At 55.4% G+C, this 19180-nt stretch overlaps 2 protein-coding genes across 14 annotated transcripts in view; one reads left to right on the top strand and one right to left on the bottom strand.

Moving 5' to 3' along the window:
- The window catches only part of ankrd44 (ankyrin repeat domain 44), a 32185-nt gene extending 28000 nt beyond the window's left edge, over positions 1-4185 (top strand). For 8 of the 10 annotated variants that reach the window (XM_088605889.1, XM_088605892.1, XM_088605894.1 and 5 more), the window contains 4 exons: positions 136-218; positions 609-691; positions 821-912; positions 1332-4185. In XM_088605889.1, the coding sequence (XP_088462015.1) occupies positions 136-218; positions 609-691; positions 821-912; positions 1332-1591 (518 nt within the window). In that variant the 3' untranslated portion in view covers positions 1592-4185. The other 2 variants (XM_088605888.1, XM_088605890.1) reach the window with 2 other exon arrangements.
- Positions 4186-5021: 836 nt separating this feature from the next.
- The window catches only part of pikfyve (phosphoinositide kinase, FYVE finger containing), a 37356-nt gene continuing 23197 nt past the window's right edge, over positions 5022-19180 (bottom strand). Inside the window, exons 21-42 of one of the 4 annotated variants that reach the window (XR_015926338.1) lie at positions 18575-18675; positions 18316-18387; positions 17832-18006; positions 16645-16823; positions 16272-16385; positions 15892-16000; positions 14408-14562; positions 14014-14104; positions 13581-13641; positions 13104-13262; positions 12904-13024; positions 12551-12646; positions 12279-12362; positions 11523-11617; positions 11248-11307; positions 10961-11137; positions 10313-10416; positions 10000-10128; positions 9615-9876; positions 8928-9002; positions 7445-8090; positions 5022-7266 (exon numbers count right to left, since the gene is read on the bottom strand). Coding sequence is in view for 3 of the 4 variants with exons in the window: in XM_088605879.1 (XP_088462005.1) it covers positions 7975-8090; positions 8928-9002; positions 9615-9876; positions 10000-10128; positions 10313-10416; positions 10961-11137; positions 11248-11307; positions 11523-11617; positions 12279-12362; positions 12551-12646; positions 12904-13024; positions 13104-13262; positions 13581-13641; positions 14014-14104; positions 14408-14562; positions 15892-16000; positions 16272-16385; positions 16645-16823; positions 17832-18006; positions 18316-18387; positions 18575-18675 (2535 nt within the window). In the remaining variant the exon portion in view is untranslated. Of the gene's footprint in view, positions 8091-8927; positions 9003-9614; positions 9877-9999; positions 10129-10312; positions 10417-10960; positions 11138-11247; positions 11308-11522; positions 11618-12278; positions 12363-12550; positions 12647-12903; positions 13025-13103; positions 13263-13580; positions 13642-14013; positions 14105-14407; positions 14563-15891; positions 16001-16271; positions 16386-16644; positions 16824-17831; positions 18007-18315; positions 18388-18574; positions 18676-19180 lie in introns of all 4 variants that reach the window. The other 3 variants (XM_088605880.1, XM_088605881.1, XM_088605879.1) reach the window with 3 other exon arrangements.

Here is a 19180-nt window from a genome sequence, read left to right on the forward strand (position 1 = left end):
TGTCTGACTGCCTGTTTGAGCCTGTGCCGTCAGTCTCACCATCTTTCTTGATGAATTCCCATCGCTGTGTCTCACCAGTGCTGTGTTCGTTGTTGTGTCAAATTGTGTTACAGTGTTGTACCGTTGTTGTTTCAGGGGAGCTGGTAGGAAGTGCAAAGGCCAACCTGAGCCTCACAGACCACAAGAAGAACACAGCGCTTCACCTGGCCTGCAGTAATGTGAGTCACCACCCAGGGGCGCAGTTTTTAATAATGATGATGGCTGTCTCAGTGCAGTTCACTTTCAAGTGCCTCTGCATCATTTCCTTCTTGTCTCAGGCACGTTGCTGAGAGCATTACAGACGCTTAAGATCCATCGAGTGACTGCACACACCTGTCACAGCTCGGGCCCAAGGGGCAGGAGCAGTGTGCATTAACCCCTCTGTCTCTCCGTGAAGGGGCAGGAGCAGTGTGCATTAACCCCTCTGTCTCTCCGTGAAGGGGCAGGAGCAGTGTGCATTAACCCCTCTGTCTCTCTGTGAAGGGGCAGGAGCAGTGTGCATTAACCCCTCTGTCTCTCCGTGAAGGGGCAGGAGCAGTGTGCATTAACCCCTCTGTCTCTCTGTGAAGGGGCAGGAGCAGTGTGCTCTGTTAATTCTGGAGAAGCTGACAGACCCAAACCTCATCAACGCCGCCAATGCAGCGCTGCAGACGTGAGTATTCGAGGCGCGTTTGTGTCTGTCTTTCTGCTGTGCGTCTTCTTTCCGGCTCTACTCTCGTCTCTGTGGTCTGTTTCTGTGTACACTGCAGTGCAGTGAAGCCTCTCCGTCTCTCTCTCCCAGTCCTCTCCACCTGGCTGCCCGCAGTGGACTGAAGCACGTTGTCCAGGAGCTGCTGTCCCGAGGGGCCAGTGTCCAGCTTCAGGATGAGAACGGTACGTGAGACGCCGGCCCGTTCAAACACGACAGCGAGACAGGCCGACGCCTCAGAAGCAGACCGCTTGCCGTCGCCCCACGCCAATATTCCTCAGTACAAGTTATGGCGTCTGCATGCAGTGTCGTTGTGTAGCGCCCTGTCTAACCACAGCATGGCAGCAGGCCTGCCTCCCTGTGTCCGATTGTCTGAGGGAGAGAAAAAGCATCTGGCTGGTCTTGTGTCTCCCGTCTCTGTCCCACTCTGACCCGTCTTCTGTGCACGTGTCCAGTTCTGCTCCTTTCACCTCGGCTCTGACACTCCCTCCCCCTCTCTCTCGGTCCGTGTCCGTCTGTGTCTGTCTCCCTGGGCCGGCTGTGTCTCTCACTAACGGGATGCTGCCTTGTCCCCCCCCCGCCCCTCCCTGTCTCTCTCCCCCAGGTCTCACTCCCGCTCTGGCTTGTGCTCCTAACAGAGAGGTGGCTGACTGCCTGGCGCTCATTCTGGCTACCATGATGCCTTTCTGCTCCCCTTGCAGCTCCGGAGCGCCCTCCCCTGGCTCCCTCCTGAAGGCGCCGATAGCCGGGAGGGGGGGCGGCAGGGGTGCTCGGTCCCCTCCAAGCCCCGCCGGCGCCTCCGGCCCCCCCAGCGAGGGCCAGGGGGACACCACCGAGAACGACTCCGATTCCGAGACCTTCTGAGCCCGTGGCGCCCCCTGCAGGTGGCCGTGGAGGGCAGGGGCCTTTGCGGACGAGCGGGGGTTGTGGGCACGGACAGGCGTGTGTGTCTGGAAGCAGGAGGGGGGCTGCAGACGAGCGCGGAGACACCGCCCGCCCCCAGCGTCCCCTCGTCCCCTCGTCCCCTCGTCCCTGTGGCCGGGGCTGAAGCAGATGGACTGGCCAGAGAACCGATGAGCACTTATCCTGCTTCCCCCACCAGGCGCCCCGGGCGCGGCCTGACGGGGTCGCTCCTCCGCTGGAGGGTGGGTGGGTGGGGTAGCGCCACCCATTTTAACTCGATTCAGATTTTAGGACTTAGAAGATGTGCCCTGCCTTGCCTCGTGGAAAGGACACGACCCCAGGCCCGGAACGGCAGCGGACACGGACACGCCCTCCCCTTGGAAGCGCTGGCCTGGAGCAGGGCCTGACGCAGACGCTCTTGCGGTCAGGCTGTGCTGCAGAGGGAGAGATAGGGCCAGGCCCGTGTCCTGGGGTGGGTGTGCTCTTTCTCCTACCGCACTGCTGTGCCCTGTGTATTTATATACAGCATCTTCACACGTTCCTAGAGATGATTTTAGGTTATTTTTTAGCGCAGGGAGGGTGTTTTTAATCCCACTGGTGTTCTAAGAATATGTGAAATGAGTGGAAGTCAGGCCCAGTCCCGGGGAGGGCCCCCTCCTGCACAGCTCCGGGAACGGTACTTCGGCCGGGGACCGCAGCTTCCCTGCAGCTCCGGATTCGCTCCCGTTTTTCCCCACTGTCCATTGCTCTTTCCGTTCTTTCCTCTCTCCTGCGTGCAGTCGCGGGGAGACTTCGGTCTTGGGTTACCGCAGCCCCCTTGGGGTGACTCTTCCCGAGGGGTGAGCGTGGCCTCTGCTGTGGCCAGACGTTACGAGTACAAAAAACAAATCGCTGGACGCCCCCCCCTTGTGCCAGCACGGTGTCGGAGTGGGGCTGTATCCCCGTCCCCTGCGCCATTCACTCCTGGAGCAGGAGACCCGCAGGCTCCCGACTCCCAGCCCTCCATGAGTAAAGACCAGGAAACCGTGCTCAAGGAGCCCAGTTCACTCAGGTCTGGTTAAAAGTCTGGAGTGGAATGAAAATCCCAGGACAGTGTGCCCCCCAGGCCCGGGGGTGGATAGAGGCCCCCTGAAAATACAGCAGGCTCTGTTAGGGGCCGCATCTGGCCCCCCCCGGTACTTAGTAGTGAATTGATCCAAGAATCTCAGCCAGCTGTTTTTGTGAATGAAATGGTTGCAAGCTTTAGCCACAGGGCTGGGCAGCTTGTTCCATGCTCCCACCACACTGTGTGTAAAGTGCCTCTTGTCCTGACTGGAGGATCTCAGCCAGCCGTTGCCTGAAGGAAGCCGGGGTATCGGCTTCGGCAACGTGGCGGGGCAGCTTGTGCCCCGCGCCCCCGGCTCGTCCACAATACTGAATATACTAGAGGGAAAGGGGAAGGCTTGGTTTCAGCCCCGAGGCCCGTCGGGAGAGAACGCACCTCCTGTGATGGAGCAGCAGAAGTGTTGCTGGCGGGTGTTCAGCAGTGGAGCTGGAGGCCTGCAGCGCGTCGGGGGGGATCAGGCTGCTGCGAGAGGGGTCACATGTGAAACTGAGCTGTCAGGCGGGGGTCTCGGTACGGTTTCAGAAAACCGAGGTGAACCAATCCTGTAGGACAGGAAGGGTGCACCCCAGCGGGATCAGTTCCCCACCTGTTCGAATCGAGTACAGAAAGACCTATAAAAAAGAACCACGCTGTCCCTTCGTGGAAAACCCCCTTGGACCTACAGACGTGACAGGGGTAGGTGCCAACTGTGATCTCCCACCCCCACCCACCCCTCCCCTCCCCTCCTGGGGTATCTGCTTCAGCTGCAGTGTCGTGCCAGTCTTTTTCAAACGTGTCCAGTGCCTTGTACATCTCTTTGTAATTTTTTTTTTGACACATGTTTGACGTGTATTTTTCCGTGCGAGAGCGAGAGTGTCCGTGTTCGCGTGCGACAAAGCAGTTTCATCCGTCTGTTTCTCTAGAGCCATTCCAGCTGGGAGGGAGAGGGGGAGAGGACCAGTTCACAGTCTTTTAACCTCCCTTCTCCTCTCCCCCTCTCTCTCCCTGAGGATTGTTAGCCAGCCTCTGGTGAAAACTTGGTCATTTGCACAAGTGCGCACGCGTGTGTGTGTGTGTATATGTATATGTGTTTGGGGGTGTGTCAATTTGAATTAACGAGGATGAAATTAAATCTTGTTTTGTAATACCTGTTTTAATGTGCAGCGGAGACTAGAAGCAAATAATATTAAAATTAAAACTTCAAGAATATATGAAACTTAAAAAAACAAAATGAAACAACCTTTGCAGTTATTTTAAGAGTGCTGCAGGCGGAAGTAGAACTTCTGCAGCAGCAGCAGCGGGCCCGGCCCATCCGTATCGCCCGAGTGCTGGCGGTGGGAGCCTGTGACAATCCGACGAGCTCGTGCGCGCCTCTCGCCGGAGGTCCTGCTGCAGCAGTCCAAGCCAGACCGCCGCTCGGCCCTGCGAGCTGTGTTTTCTATGAATCGAATAATTATAATATAAAACCCTGGCTCACTGTGTCCGCCGTCTCATTCTTGCTCCTGCGCCGAGACTCCCGTACTCTCCCGGGCGCGCAGGCACGTGCCAGCTGGGGGCGGACTGCAGCTGCGTGTCCGAGTGTCCGTTTTCGCTGCGCACACAGTTCCCACGCCCTGCGCCGGGGCTGGCCTCTGGGCTGGGGTGTGTGCGTGTGTGTATATATAGGGTATAGGTGGTAGCCTGAGACCCTTTCTATGCATCAGCAGATTTCAGGGACAGAGGGATTGGGTGTGCACAGCTTCCAGCCTCAGCTGGAGGGGCAGCTGTGCTAGGGGAAGGGTGAGAAGCACATGCCACACGGTCCTTTCCCATGGCCAATTAATAATACTTTGGTGACAAGGCAGCGCCCCCTGCTGGAACACTGCTTTCAAACCATCCCAGCCTGGAGGGTCACTTTCTTGAAAAATCTCACTCCACGCTTCCTCCCATACTTGATCATAATTGGGAACCTATCATTCTAGCAACAGTGGAGTTTTTTTCCTCCTTTGGTGTAAGGAATCCTGTTTCTAACGGGAAACACACATCTTGTTATACTCCATATTGTAAGATGTGTCTGTGCCTATGCTTACATACACAAGTACACATGTAGGACACTATGGAATGAAGGAACAGGTAATGGGTTTATTTCATGCTGAAAAGAGAAGAAAGAAAACAACATTTCGGCTGTGGAGCCCTCGCACCTGAAGAAGGCTCCACAGCCGAAACGTTGTGTTTTCTTTCTTCTCTTTTCAGCATGGAATAAACCTACAACCTGTTCCTTTGCAGCCTTCACATGCTGACGCAGCTACCAACCCAAAAAAAGAACAATTCTGTTTTTCGTCACCTTGTTTTTATTGTAAGTATAAATTCACGACTCGATTCAGGCTTGGTCTACACTACTCTTGTGCTTCAGGATAAGTCGAAGACCAGTCCTCAGTATCTCCACCACTCCAAGCACATTAAAAATGACACTTAAAGTTAAAATACATCAAATATTATACTTTTCTTTAATAAGAGCTATTTTATCAATAACACTCATTTTTGGAATAATTTCCGTTGGAGGTGTGGAATACAGGCAAGATACTTTATAATTTAACCAGTGTACCAACTGCAGCAGTCGTGTGAACTCGGGAGGGCAGGAAGGCAGGGGGTGCGACTCACCCGGACATGGGCTGGGGGGTCATGGGGCAACACAGGACGTCCTGGAGCACAGAGAACCATGCCAATCAGGAACAGGGCGTCTCTTTCAGGAGCTCAGGAGGAGAACAGGAAGCAGTACCTGAAAGCTACTCTTGTGGGTATAGTGCCTATGGGACAGTAAGGTGTAGTATAGTGCTGTGTGGGACAGTAAGGTGTAGTATAGTGCTGTGTGGGACAGAAAGGTTTAAGACAGTATAGGGCTATAAGGGACAATGTGACGTATAGTATAGCACTGCGACTGGGTAGGTGGGAAAGCAAGGTGTATGACCGTATAGTGCTTATAAAGGGCAATATGCTGTAAATTATAATGCTTATGGGACAGTATGGTATAAAGGGTAGTGCTGTGTGGGATAGTATAGTGCTATATAGTGCTAGGACAATATGATGTATGATATAAGACTGGGACAGGGACAACTGGGGACAGGATGGCGTGCTGGACAGCGCATGAGACAGTACGGGGCTGCTGGGACAGGATGGCGTGCTGGACAGCACATGAGACAGTATGGGCCTGCTGGGACAGGATGGCGTGCTGGACAGCGAATGCGACAGTATGGGCCTGCTGGGACAGGATGGCGTGCTGGACAGCGAATGCGACAGTATGGGCCTGCTGGGACAGGATGGCGTGCTGGACAGCGATTGCGAAAGTATGGGGCTGCTGGGACAGGATGGCGTGCTGGACAGCGATTGCGAAAGTATGGGGCTGCTGGGACAGGATGGCGTGCTGGACAGCGAATGCGACAGTATGGGCCTACTGGGACAGGATGGCGTGATGGACAGCGATTGCTGGGACAGGATGTATAGTATGGTGCCATATGCAACAGTACAAACTGTATGACCAAATAGCAGCTTGCATTTGGGCCCCCTTTTTAAAGTTATTTTAACTTTTTATTTTAATATTCATAAATCCATACAGACTATACATGCAAGAGCTCACGCCTATATGAGCTCTGACACGCAGGGTCTAAATGTAAATCCATATTCTTCTTTCATTTATAAATCAAATGAAAAAATATCTATTTTTTTTTTCCTCGAGAAGATATCCCTCCTCCTTGTTCTTCAGGTGCAGCTTAACCTGGATTGCAAACCCAGCAGCACCTTCGTAAAATCTGTGTACGGGCAAGATCTGGCCCATGTGGGGCAGGAGCACAGCCATGACCCCCGAATCTGTGTGTCCGTTTAGAGGGAGACACACTGTTGAGCCTTACTGTACCCATTTTCACACGCCCTGATACACAGTGAATATAAATTAGACTGTAAATACATACACACACATTACGTGCAGTATAGCACCAAAGTTACTGGCATCGTTACAGACACACCTTTCCCTCTTGCGCTCACCGTGAGCAGCGCGGCAGAGATCCCCTCCGCTCACAGATGGACCAGCTTCTGCGACACTCAAGCATCGGAGTAAGGACGAGCCGAACTCTCCCCCGGGACATAGGAGTACACTCTCGAGTCATCAATGGCCAGCCCTGCTCTTTATTCCTACCAGATGACTTCATTACTCAGGGCGATCGTTTTACTGAACGAACTGTTCAAGGCGATCCGCCACAGCGCTCCAGCCTGGGCCATCCCTGCTGCAGAACTCCCTTCCTCCACACGTGAGGGAAGGGGAGCTGGTGGCACTTTGTTCTGCCCAGACGTTTTCAGCAGCTGCGTCTCGCTCGGGGAGTGACGCCGGAGGAATCCTGAGGTTCTAATCCACACGCTGTGCCACGGCGTCGCCGGAGCTGGGAAGGTGTGTCTCGCAGGAGTCTGGCTCTGGTGCGTGCAGCAGTAAGGGACCGCGAACCGGAGCCGATCCTCTATCCCCCTCAGTGGGGCGCCGCAGCAGCGAGGTTCAGGTCCACTTGACTGGTAGGAATGAGTCAGTCTGAGGACGATGAGAACCGCCCATCGTGAAAGGAACAATTCTCAGAAACCGGGCCGAGATCGCAGCAAACGTGCCACCGCAACATCCCGGATGCAAGCCAACCTATTATAATACACAGTGTGTACAAGCTCTGTACATACAGATTTTTTTAAAAAGACAGGTTTTCATCATGTCTTACCAGTTGAGGATTTACAGAGTGAAGAGCAGCTGAACTGGGGTGAGGACAGGCTGGTGGCGACGTCATCATTCTGCCATGCACCAGTGTCTTGCTCTCCCCCGAGCACATGATCACCCAATGAGCCTGATCCGCCGGCCAGCTGTCCCAGCGAGGTCTCCAGCAGTGCATAAAAAAAAAAAAAAAAAAAGAGAGGTGTGCTCCAGGAATGATAGGCCATGCTGCTCCTGGTGCGAGAGAGAGCTTCCAGCAAACCTTTGTCCTTTGCAAGGTCATATTTCCCGTGCCTTCCAAATAAGGATTCTTCAGATCCCGGCAGGACAAAGCAGACCTTGCGGAACGGTGCTCCATTCACCTGCTCAGTGAGCCACGACATGGTGGCAAATTAAAACGCAAACTCTCTGCTTCATTTGTGCTTTTCCAGCTTCCGACAAGGAGTACAGCATTTCCGATGCAAAACTGAAGTCTAGCTTTCTGTCCGAGTGAAATTTCAAGTGAATCCAGTTGCCTCCTTCCTGTGGCGTCCCTCGTGTTCAGCAGTTCACGCCGAGTCCGGTCCAGTGGTCCGGAACCATGAGAAAGTACTTATCCATGGCTTCACAGAACCGGGCCCTGTAGAGTTCAGGGGAGACCACCGTCGGCATTTTGCCTGGTAACAAAACAGAAGCACCTCTTTAATGTCAGAACAGGTTACGTCCATTCTTTTTTGAGCCGGAGCCTATCCCAGCAAGCAATGGGCACAAGGCAGGATAAAACCTGGGCGGGACGCCAGTCCATCTTGTCCATCACAGTCCATCACACGGGCACACACACTCTCACACCAGGGCCAGTTTTACACAAGCCACCTTACACCCCCTCTGCAAACTGCACAGTGACCAATTCAGTACCCGCACAGTGGCGCCACCTAGTGCACAGCTTTATACTTTAAGTCCTAATTTGAAGGGGTTTTAAGAGCACTTCTATTTCACAGACACCATGAGGAAAAAAAAAAAAGACGAAATACAAAAATGGTCAGACATCTATGTCCTGGAGTTTGTAATCCTCAAGAAATCGAGTAAAACACGGTCAAGAAGAGATACAACCCAAAACGGGTGATGGTCGAGACAGATACAAAAGAACCAGTTTTATAGCAGAAGTATTTACAATGGTACTTTTCCCTGGCTGCCTTTTCCCCTGGTTGGAAAGACAACTCCAGTGTGATCTGCACACTTTTGTGTGGCACCGATATTAACAAACACACACAAAGTATCACTGGGTCAATGGCTAAGGCCTCTTCTAAATTCAAATCTCCAAGACTGTTTAATTCATACCTAGAAAAACAAAAAAACTAACTTCCAAAGCCAGGGAACTGAAGCAGACAAACCTGCTTAAGTCTGGCACCCTGATTAGCTTTAGAAAAGGATAACGACAGTGAAAAGCAATAAATTTTAAAATCAGGTGACTTCAGGACATTGAAACAGACAATCAATGAGACAGAACCAGTTACCTTGGCCCCCCAGGATTCCTGTGGATTTTACAACCATTTCCAGTTTCTTGTCCCATGTGAATGTCCGGATATAATCTTTGGAAAGAAAAAGCAAACGAGTCAGTCACAGGTTGCTGTGGGGGGGAAGGAAGCAGCCATCTGATCCCTGGAGAACAGGGGTGCAACTGAATCCCCTCAAAGACCTGGTTGACCCCCTAGCCTAGATCTGCTGGCAGAGCAGAGCCCTGACCCCTGAGCAGCCCAGTGCGCACACGTCTGTCATGAGTGAGGGATGAAGACGGGTTTAGAAACAAGTGTGCCTGGGAGCTGCAGTTAACTCGACGTGAACACCCCTCTCCCCAAGGAATGGGACGACCCATTTTCCCCTGATGCGCCGTGTAGGCGAGAGCTAAACAGACACGAGACCACGAGAAAGCAACAACAGTTACAAACGAGACGGGGCCACGCAGCCCGCCCACTCTCTCTTTCTCGTAGCTAGAAAAAACTTTACCCGAAAAACTCATCCAGCTCTCTCTCGAAACAAACCAGGGCTTTGGCTTCAATAACACGGCTGGATTGCTTGTTCCACTCCCCAACAACCCTTTGTGTGAAGAGATATACTCTGGGCGGGGGGGGGCAGGTGAAGTTCAGAGGGGGCAGCAGTAAAGGAAATTGGCGCCTAGCGGCAGGGCGCGTGTGCGGGCGTACCGATGATGCCCACGACGAGCTCGTCCGTGGTGTCGTCGCGGCCCACCAGCAGCGAGTAGTCGATGATGAGGTGGCTGGACAGGAAGTAGGCGTCGCTGTGGATGGAGGCGCGCAGGATGGCCTTGCAGTGCGAGCGGATGTACAGCGGGCTGTCGTGCACCAGCTTGAGCAGGTTCTCGTCCAGCAGCACCACCTCGCAGCTCTCCTTCCCCGAGTCCGTCTTCACGTTGCGGTTCCGCAGCGAGCCCTTCAGGTCGAACACCTGGGGGGCAAAGGTCAGAGGTCAGCGCGGGGAGGTACCGTCAACTGGCCTCGCGGTGGCGGCGGCAGAGCAGCCGAGGTGCACCGAGCAGGCCAGGACCCAAGGAGGGTATCGCGTGCTCACCTGAGCCATTTTCCGCCCGTAGAAAAGGTTCTCCATGACCAGCAGATCCAGCTTCTTCTCCGTGTTGTTCTGGGAGTTTTTGTAGCCAATCCGATAGACACCTAGGATCTTGGCAAGGGCAGTCGGTCTCTGAAACACGTTATAAACGATCACCGTTGGCCGATACGGAAGGCCGTCAACACTGCAGTGGTCCAGACTTCTTCAGGGTCAGTGGGTGATGCAATGGTCTGAGCTCTGGCTGCAACAGCTTGTTCCTGCTGCACAATGACAGCACTAGACCACCGAGTGGAGAGGAAAGGCGAGAGCGAAATACCTTCTGCTGCACGGCGCCTGTAATGTAGGTAAAATAGTGGGGAGCGAAGTCCAGGAAGGACTGCACCTCCAGACGGGGCATCTGCTTCAGGATAAACCGGTCGTCTAGACAGAGCAGAGGAGAGAGCGTCAGGGCGGCCCGCACAGGTCACCGAGGGGAGTTTCAATGTGTACCTACTGCACCGCAGCGTTCGTGCGTGCAATCTGGCTAAACACTGGCCCCACAATGTGCCGGAACTAAAAATTCCGGGAGAATACATTGCCCGGGCCAGCTGCCGGGTAAGGAACCTTTTTTCAAGTTTAGACGGGGCCAGTCGTGTGTTTTTCACACCCCGGCTCATGGCTTCGAACCTCGTCCCCGCACACGGGGAGGAAGAGGCCGTGACGCCGCCTGTGTTTGCGCCACTCGTCTTGTCTCACGTCGCAGGAAACGCAGCTCCGTGCAGGGGCACGACACTGATCCGATTGGAGGAGAGGCGTTCCTCAAGCCAGCGGTCCTGAACGACCCGCCCCCACACCTCTGCGGCGCCAGTCCGAGCCGCGCCGCCGCGTCTGACCGGTCGCTGCGACAGTCGGCTGGGGACGCCACCCGAACCGGCGAGCTCACAGGGCAGCACGAGCCACGCAGGATGCCATGGGCGGTCCTTACCTTCGGTGGCGTAGAAGACGGCCCCCGACTTGCCCCCGCGGGCCTGCCAGTTGACGCAGCGCGAGAGCGAGCGCACAAAGTCCTCCTTGCTGCTCTGCATGACCTCCGCCCTCATGGCGTGGAACTCCTCAGCGAAGTAGATGCGGCAGTAGAACTTGGCGTTGGCGTCCGAGAACTCTGGGAGGAGAAGCACGTCACAGGGAAGTTTTAAGCTGGGGGGATTTGTACCTGAGCGGCGAGGACGATCTGGCCGGGAGGGGTGGAGCAGGCGGGGGTCAGACACTCACGAAGCTCGATGTGTGGGTTCCCTGCTTGCTTCTTCTGCTTGTCTCCTGCGTCGCCGTCTTCTGAAACCGAGGGCAAGAGGCCAAAAGAAAGAATCGGCAACAGGCAAGAGCTCTGGTCTTTACAGCTGTAGAATGAGCTTCTGATTTACCAACTAGAAGGGTAACACTCTGCCTGGAGCTCTCCCAGGTAGCTGGGGTTGTTCACAGTGAGAGGGGTCACTGACTGCGTAGAAGCACTCAGGAGAGGTCACACAGGGGGCAGGGGTCACACTCACTGAGGGTGTCTGTCTCCACGTTGCGGCCCAGCTGGGTTGCTGCTGTGTCATTCTGTTTGGCAGGGCTGCTCATCTTCAGTCGTCCCTCTCCAGCACTGCAGCCCAACACAAACAGAGTCAAGCGCCTCGCGTTGTTAGTCTACAAACACTTCTGTAGTAATTGCAGAACCGTGATCCGCTTAATTATTTATTTTATTTAACAATCCTGAAAATGACTTGATCATAATTGCGTTTATTGTGAGCTTTCCATCCCAGAGAATCCCCTGTGTAGTTTGGGGAGTCCTTTATGGGAGGGTACCAATTCATCCATTTCCGAAGAGCAGTATGACCTCTTGGACACACAGCACTGTGCATCAGCGGCCCTGCTGAACAGCAGATGAGGGGAGGAGTGAGAAACTGCTGCACCAGGTGATTGAAGGAGGAACTTGAGGAAGAACAGGCTGTTAAATTCTTCCTGGCTTTATACATCAACACTGGGGTTTACACCCCTTCCGTAGTTATTGCACCATGGGACCTCTAATAGCAAAGTAGTCAGGACCTCATTTTAATGTCCACGCAGGGCAGCACCTTCTACAGCTCACTGGGACGCTGATGTGGAAATTCTGGTCCAGAGGGAACCAACAGCAGCAACAGCCTGGCTTGGCTTGCAGGTGTCCCAGCCCAGCTCTGGCCAGGCCCTGCTTTGCTGAGCTGCCGAGACCTGGCCAGAAAGGTGTCATGAAAACCAGGCAGGGCTGGAGGTGCCATGAGCCCTACCTGCCGGGAGGCGCTGGCTCCTCTGCTGTGGTCTTCGCGGCGGGTTTGGCGAGCTCCTCCAGGGCCATCTTGTACTCTTTACAGCTGAGGAGACGGAGCATCATCAGGGTGGCAAACAAGGCACTTACTGCACCCTCTCAGGCCCTCAGACCCAAACTCACGCCCTCCCCCGGGCTCTCAGGCCCCCGGCCCCCCCCTCCACAGGCCAGGCAAACTGAGGGACAGGGGAGACGGGCTCCAGCCCCCACAGGGAGACGAGTGCAGGTCCATACCTGAGAGCGAAGGCGATGATGGAGCTGGGCTCTCTCTCGCACACGGCGATGGGCACCCTCTCGTGCTCGTACATCAGGTAGTGCTTGTCCGGGTCACTGCCACAAACACGACAAAACACAGGCAGGCAGGCCGCTGAGCACGCCGGCCCTCCGGCAAGCCCACCGCGCGCGCGCGCCCCGCGGGCCCCCGCCTGCCCGAAGACCGCGCTCGGGCAGCCCAGCGAGGTCGGCCGAGGCAAGGAATATCTGCGGGCGTTGTCCGCCAAGTAAACACGGCTTATCAGACGTTCCAAGGTTCCTGTGCAGAATCTGTCAGAGCCCTAACAATCGGACATGAGAGTAAAATAACTTACAAGGGGAAAGGAATGGGGTTGTAGCTGTTTCCCGGGAGCAGGTTTGCAAGGATGGCCTTCATGGTGGACCTCTCCTTCAGCTGGCTGTCGCCAGAGCCCAGCAGGTGCCCGTCGAACACGTCTAGAGAGGACAGACCGTCCGTCAGAGACGGCGCACCCGCGGGCAGAGCCCAGCGCCCGGCGCCCGGCGCGGTACGCACCCTCTGTCAAGCTGGCGGAGTCCTGGTCGCCGGGGCCAGCCGCGCCGGGGAAGGAGGGGCCGGCCGACGGAGGCTCGGAGCCGGCGTCCCCCGGCGACGGCAGCTGGAGCGCGGAGGACGAGGTCACGCTGGAGGACATGTTGGTCAGGTGGCGGTCCTCTGACGCACAGGACACACAGAGACACAAAAGAAGAATGATTCCTCCGGCGTGGAGCCTGGGAAAGGGGGCGAGTTCAGCTGACGCCAGTCGTGACCAGTGGAGCAGAGCTTGGCTGTCCTACAGATTTTGGAATCGGTCAGCCAGTCGCATACTCAAAGGCCACTTAGGTCCAATAACGTCCCTCGTGGCCCTTGGCCTGGGGGGGGGGGTCTTGGCGGGAGACTGGGGAGAGCGGCAGACAGCGGGGAAACGAAGCCAGGTGCCCTGAAACCAAGACGACCGCCGAACCGGGGCGCCACGCCGAGACCTGCCCTCACCTTTCTCTTCCTTCTGCACGACGGGGGAGGGGTTGCGTGGGGAAGACTCCAGGACGCTCGTCTGCGAAGACACGGGAGAGTCGCGTGTTCACTCTCTACAGGAAGGTGACCAGTGTTCCCAGAAGCCCGAAAGTCAGACGAAAGAGGACACGGTCACCTGGACGCTGCCCGTTCCACTGGGCACATGATGCCTCGCCCCTGCCGGAAGAGCAGCGGACGGGCAACACCTGCCCGTTTCTCGACCTTTACGAGCCAAGCTCTGGAACGCAACCAATGTCAGCAAGAGGGACCAGAAGAAGCTAACGGAAGCGTATGCGTTTGCAAGACATACGTCCTGAAAGGGAGACCGTGAGACCAATAAGATCTGGCCTGCGGCCACCGCTCGTGCCTCTGGGACCCCCCCCTGGCCCTCGCCCAGACGACCCCTGCTCACCTTGCTCTCCTCGGTCTGCCGGTGTTTCCCCGGGCTGGGCGGGACCGACGGCCGCTTCCTGCCCTTCTCCTGCTGGAACAGGTCCTGCAGCCTGCGAGGGAAACAGCGCGCCGTGAGGCTCTCTCCGCGACGGAGCGCAGAGGAGGACATCAGGGTCCTGACTCGAACCCTGCTAACTGGAACTAGAGGCATCAGCAAGCGAGTGACTGGGAGACGGTATCTAATTAAGAGAGATTTTCTTCTTTACCGTCATGGGATGGGGGGGGAAGAGAGCCTGGGGCCCGACTTTAGGCAGAGCCAGGAAAGCTCATTCGGAAAGTATTTCGGCAGACGGTTTTTTCGTCTTAAGCGAGGGCCGCTGCGGGGAGCGATCTACCCTCCTCCTCCTCCTCACCGGGTGTTCCAGGACTGCAGCATCTCGCACAGGCCCTGCTTCTTCGCCACCACGGACTCCAGCCCGGCCTGCAGCTGCTGGGGGGAGTCCAGGCCGCAGGACAGCAGGCGCGCCTGCAGCTTCTCGATCCAGTTGCGCAGCTCCGCCTCCTCCATCTGCGGACGCAGGACGGCGCGTCAACCCACTGCGATTCGCAACGGACACGGGCCGGGAGCCAGCTCGCTGGCCCCAGCACGATCACGCCCCGTTCCTCGAGAGCCAGAGGGTAAGAATTTACCAATCTGGTGTTTTAAGATATCACGGTGCATGAAATGGAAATAAAATAAAAATCTGTGCATGAAATAGTAATGTGTACCCCCAGTTTACTTAGCACAATAAAGGAAATAATCCGAATCAGGTGATTGAAGGTCAAATGATTAATACAAGTAGGCAGCTGCATCAGCATGCGCAGGCTGCCGAAAGGAGAAGAAAAGGAAACAACGTTTCAGCTGTGTGTCACACCTGAAGAAGGCTCCACAGCCGACACGTTTCCTTTCTTCTCTTTTCAGCCTGGAATAAACCTTTACTTGTTCCAAATGTATTAATTATGGATATACTGTAGGGTCTCGACGTGTGCAAATTTAACATTTAAAACTTCAGTCTGGCCAACAGGGTCTACGGGGAAAAAAGAGCAGAACTGGGTTAAACCAAGCTGACGGCGGTTAACCGCAATTTTCACGTTGGCGACTGAGACTGCGATTGTGAGGGGAATACAGCTGGTGAGAGAGTCACCCCCGGCCCCCTGCCCAGATACCCTCTACACAGCATCTGCATGCCAGCCGGCCCTTGTTTCTGCAGGTCCTGGCTCTGTCGGCAGCGTGGGGATCGATAGACCGGAGACAGCGCTACAAGCCCTCCGACAGCTTTACTGCCTGTTTCTTTACAGTGGGGTGGGCCGATCACAGAGCCAGACAGAGAGTGCAGGCTGGATGCAGACGAGGAACTCCTGTTTATTTGACTCATTCATGAAATTATCATGATCGATGTAAGTTTGGGATTACTTTTAGTTGATCAATGTTATTTAAATTAACAGAAAGCCAAGGCATTAATACCTCATCATGTCAAGGAGGGTTACTTACGTACTATATATGCATGCTGTAGTACATTATGTAACAGTACAGACTTGATTACATGCAAATGTGGCTGTTCGTGGCAGTTCTCTACATTCACAAGGGTTCGGTGCAGAGACCCTACTTTATAATGGTTTCATAACGCAAAAACCCAAATTAATTTGGTTTGTTTTTATCCTAATTAACTTACACTTGCTGTGTATCACCATTTCTACAGCTGGCTATTGTACTGGAGCTCCAGTACGTGGGTGACGTTTTTGCTCAGGAGTACCACAGCAGTAGCTCACCTCTGATTCGATCGCACAAGCCTGACCACTGCACCACACGGCCCAGCACTTAAAAAAAAAATCACAAAGGTCTAGAAAAGGAAATTACGTCTTTCTGGGCGAACAAGTCTTCCATCTTCTCCTCCCGCGTCTTGCTGAAAGTGTCGGTCTTCAAGGACGTGAGGCGGTCGTCTATGACCAGATAGACCTGGGACACCCTGGGGACAGAGCACAGGGCCAGTGAGGGACACAAGCGAAAAAAAAACGTGACAAAGCCACATCCAACGACATCACTTCCTCCTCAGAGCTGGTTTCACAGCGTTAACAGAAAGTGTGGCCTCAGAGCTGCTTCTGGGAACAGAGCAGAAAACGGCAGACAGTTCCTCTGAGCTTTCAAGGGAACCAAGGAAAGCCAGCCTGGTCTGTGGGACGTTCCTCAAAGGATGACCAAGCAATCTAGAAAGTAAAAATAAACAAGAAAGCACGTACTTCTGGGAGAAGTCTTTGAGATCCTGCAGCAGTGTGGTCTTGGAGGGGCCCTGGTGTTTGATGTAGATCTTGGGCGGAGGAAGGCAGATCTCCAGCAGTCTTACATGGGTGTAGCTAAGAGTCACACAGGGCAGGAAGGAAACCACAGCAGGACACAAAAACATGAGCATCCCACAGCTACTACATTAAAGCAAACTCTGCAGCTCTATAAAGACTTCAAACTTAATTAAGTAACTCAAATCATCATGCATGAACCCTCCATAATTTAAAAAGTACAGAGCTGCAACACACTGATCGATCTGGAGTTGATTTTTATATTGTGGTTAGTATTGATGTAATAATATGTAGCTGGGGAAGATGGGAGGAGGCTGACCTGAAGGAGGCCACCATCTGGTTGTAGGAGAAGTACTGGTGGTAATCCTTGTGCATGGAGTGGCCGCAGGGTTCGGCGTTGGCGCGGCGTGTGTACTGGTGACCGTAGAAGCGGAGCTCCAGGTATTTGGCGAAGGACATGGACCACGAGTCATTTGACAGGGGAACCACCGGAGTGACCTAGAAAGAAGGAGTTGCAAAACTCTGCTGTGCTCATGGGCTCTCTGCGGCAGCCGTCAGCATTTTTTCATAATGTCTTCGCTTTAGATGGGTTTGCCTGCCGTCACCTGCTGTTATTCACCTCCTCCTTCCCAACCCGCCCATTCCTCTGCCGCCCTCTGCCTTTGCACCTCCCACTGCTCTGCCCCGCCCACTCCTGTACTGCCCCATGCCCCGCCCACTCCTGTACTGCCCCCTGCCTTTGCACCTCCCACTGCTCTGCCCCGCCCACCCCTGTACTGCCCTCTGCCTCGCCCACCCCTGTACTGCCCTCTACCTTTGCACCTCCCACTGCTCTGCCCCGCCCACTCCTGTACTGCCCCCTGCCCCGCCCACTCCTGTACTGCCCCCTGCCTTTGCACCGCCCACTCCTCTGCCCCGCCCACTCCTGTACTGCCCTCTGCCCCTGCGTTGCCCACTCCTCTGCCCTGCCCTCTGCCTTTGCACCGCCCACTCCTCTGCTCCGCCCACCCCTGTACTGCCCTCTGCCTTTGCGCTGCCCACTCCTCTGCCCTGCCCACCCCTGTACTGCCCTCTGCCTTTGCGTTGCCCACTCCTCTGCCCTGCCCACCCCTGTACTGCCCTCTGCCTTTGCGTTGCCCACTCCTCTGCCCTGCCCACCCCTGTACTGCCCTCTGCCTTTGCACCGCCCACTCCTCTGCCCTGCCCACTCCTGTACTGCCCTCTGCCTTTGCACCTCCCACTGCTCTGCCCCGCCCACTCCTGTACTGCCTTCTGCCCCGCCCACTCCTGTACTGCCTTCTGCCCCGCCCACTCCTGTACTGCCCTCTGCCTTTGCACCGCCCACTCCTCTGCCCCGCCCACTCCTGTACTGCCCTCTGCCCCACCCACTCCTCTGCCCCGCCTACTCTCCTGCTCCACCCCAGCCTCTAGCTCCCACTGCCCTGCCCCGTGCACTTCTGTACTGCCTTTCCCTTTGCACCCTGTCCACCCCCCCCACCCCCGTACCTGCTTGCAGACCCTGCACCAGGAGTAGTTGAGGATGGTGTGCTGGTAGCCCGGCACGGGGGAGTCCAGCTCCTTCAGCACGATCTGAACGCAGCCGCTGCCGTGCACGAAGCGCCGGATGTGGTGCACCATGGGAGTGTCGCAGAACGCGCTGGGGCACTGGTACGAGGGCCTGCTTCACACACAGGAGACAGAGTGCACGGCAGCTGCTGGTTACCCTCGGCAACCGCCTCGCACCTGGCTGCAACGGCGTTCCTCTGCCGCTGCGGCTGCACACCATCCTAGGGGGCTTGTAAACTGAACCCCAAAACTGCACACCTGCCGACGGGCCTAGACATGGAAACGCTTTTAAACGGGGGTCACTTTGGAAGACGATCTAAATGTGTCAGGATAAAGCAGTCATCACCGAGCGCTTTTTAAACACTCCCCTGTTCTGACAACTCTCTCGCCCATGGCTCATTTTTCTTGCATGTGTTTGTATTACCTGAAACAGTATCTTTCCAAAAACACCCCAAGGGTCAGGTCGTTCTTCCCGTAGAATTCCATGGTAACGATCCTGGGGAGAAGGAAGGGAGAGTGAATAACGTGATCCATACTTGACGTCGCCGCACCCCAAATTGATCCAGTCGTTTTCTTGTGGCGACTAACCCCTCCCTCCACCGGACACCCCCCCCCCCCCCCCCGACACCGAGAGCCACTATCCTGGTGCGCTACCACCGAAGCGAGAGGGCGGAGGCGTGTACCAGGGGCTGACGCAGGGGTGGGGAGCGTTGATGGACTGCGCCGAGGAGCTGCTGAAGAGGACGCACAGGCGCTGGTGGTTGACAGGGTTCAGGCAGTCCATCTGCAGGACCGAAGCACATGGTTACCCCCTGAGACACCGACAGCGCTCGTGCCGACAGGCCGGTGGCACCGGTGCGTTAGGCTTAAACAGGCCGTCTCGTACAAGCGAACACAAGAGCTCGCTTCATTTCCTGAAAGGGCACGAAATGCACAACCACAGCAACACTATCCCTGCTAATCAGTGACCATCACTGATCACCATTCATTCAACACCTGCTGCGCATCCCCGGATCGGCACACAACCGAGTTAAGAGCTTCCAGCCGTTATCGGCAAAGAAATAAAAGCGGCGATAACAGAATAAATAAACGAGGCTGAAATTGGTTAACTTTTTTTTTTTCTCAAAGACGCGATCCACTCCCCCATGCCGGGCTACCAGCACACCATCCTCAACTACTCCTGGTGCAGGGTCTGCAAGCAGGTACGGGGGCGGGGGCGGTGGACAGGGTGCAAAGGGAAAGGCAGTACAGAAGTGCACGGGGCAGGGCAGTGGGAGCTAGAGGCTGGG

The sequence above is a fragment of the Lepisosteus platostomus genome, chromosome 14, assembly GCF_059453375.1.
Source record: "Lepisosteus platostomus isolate fLepPlt1 chromosome 14, fLepPlt1.hap1, whole genome shotgun sequence".
Classification (NCBI taxonomy): Eukaryota; Metazoa; Chordata; class Actinopteri; order Semionotiformes; family Lepisosteidae; genus Lepisosteus; species Lepisosteus platostomus.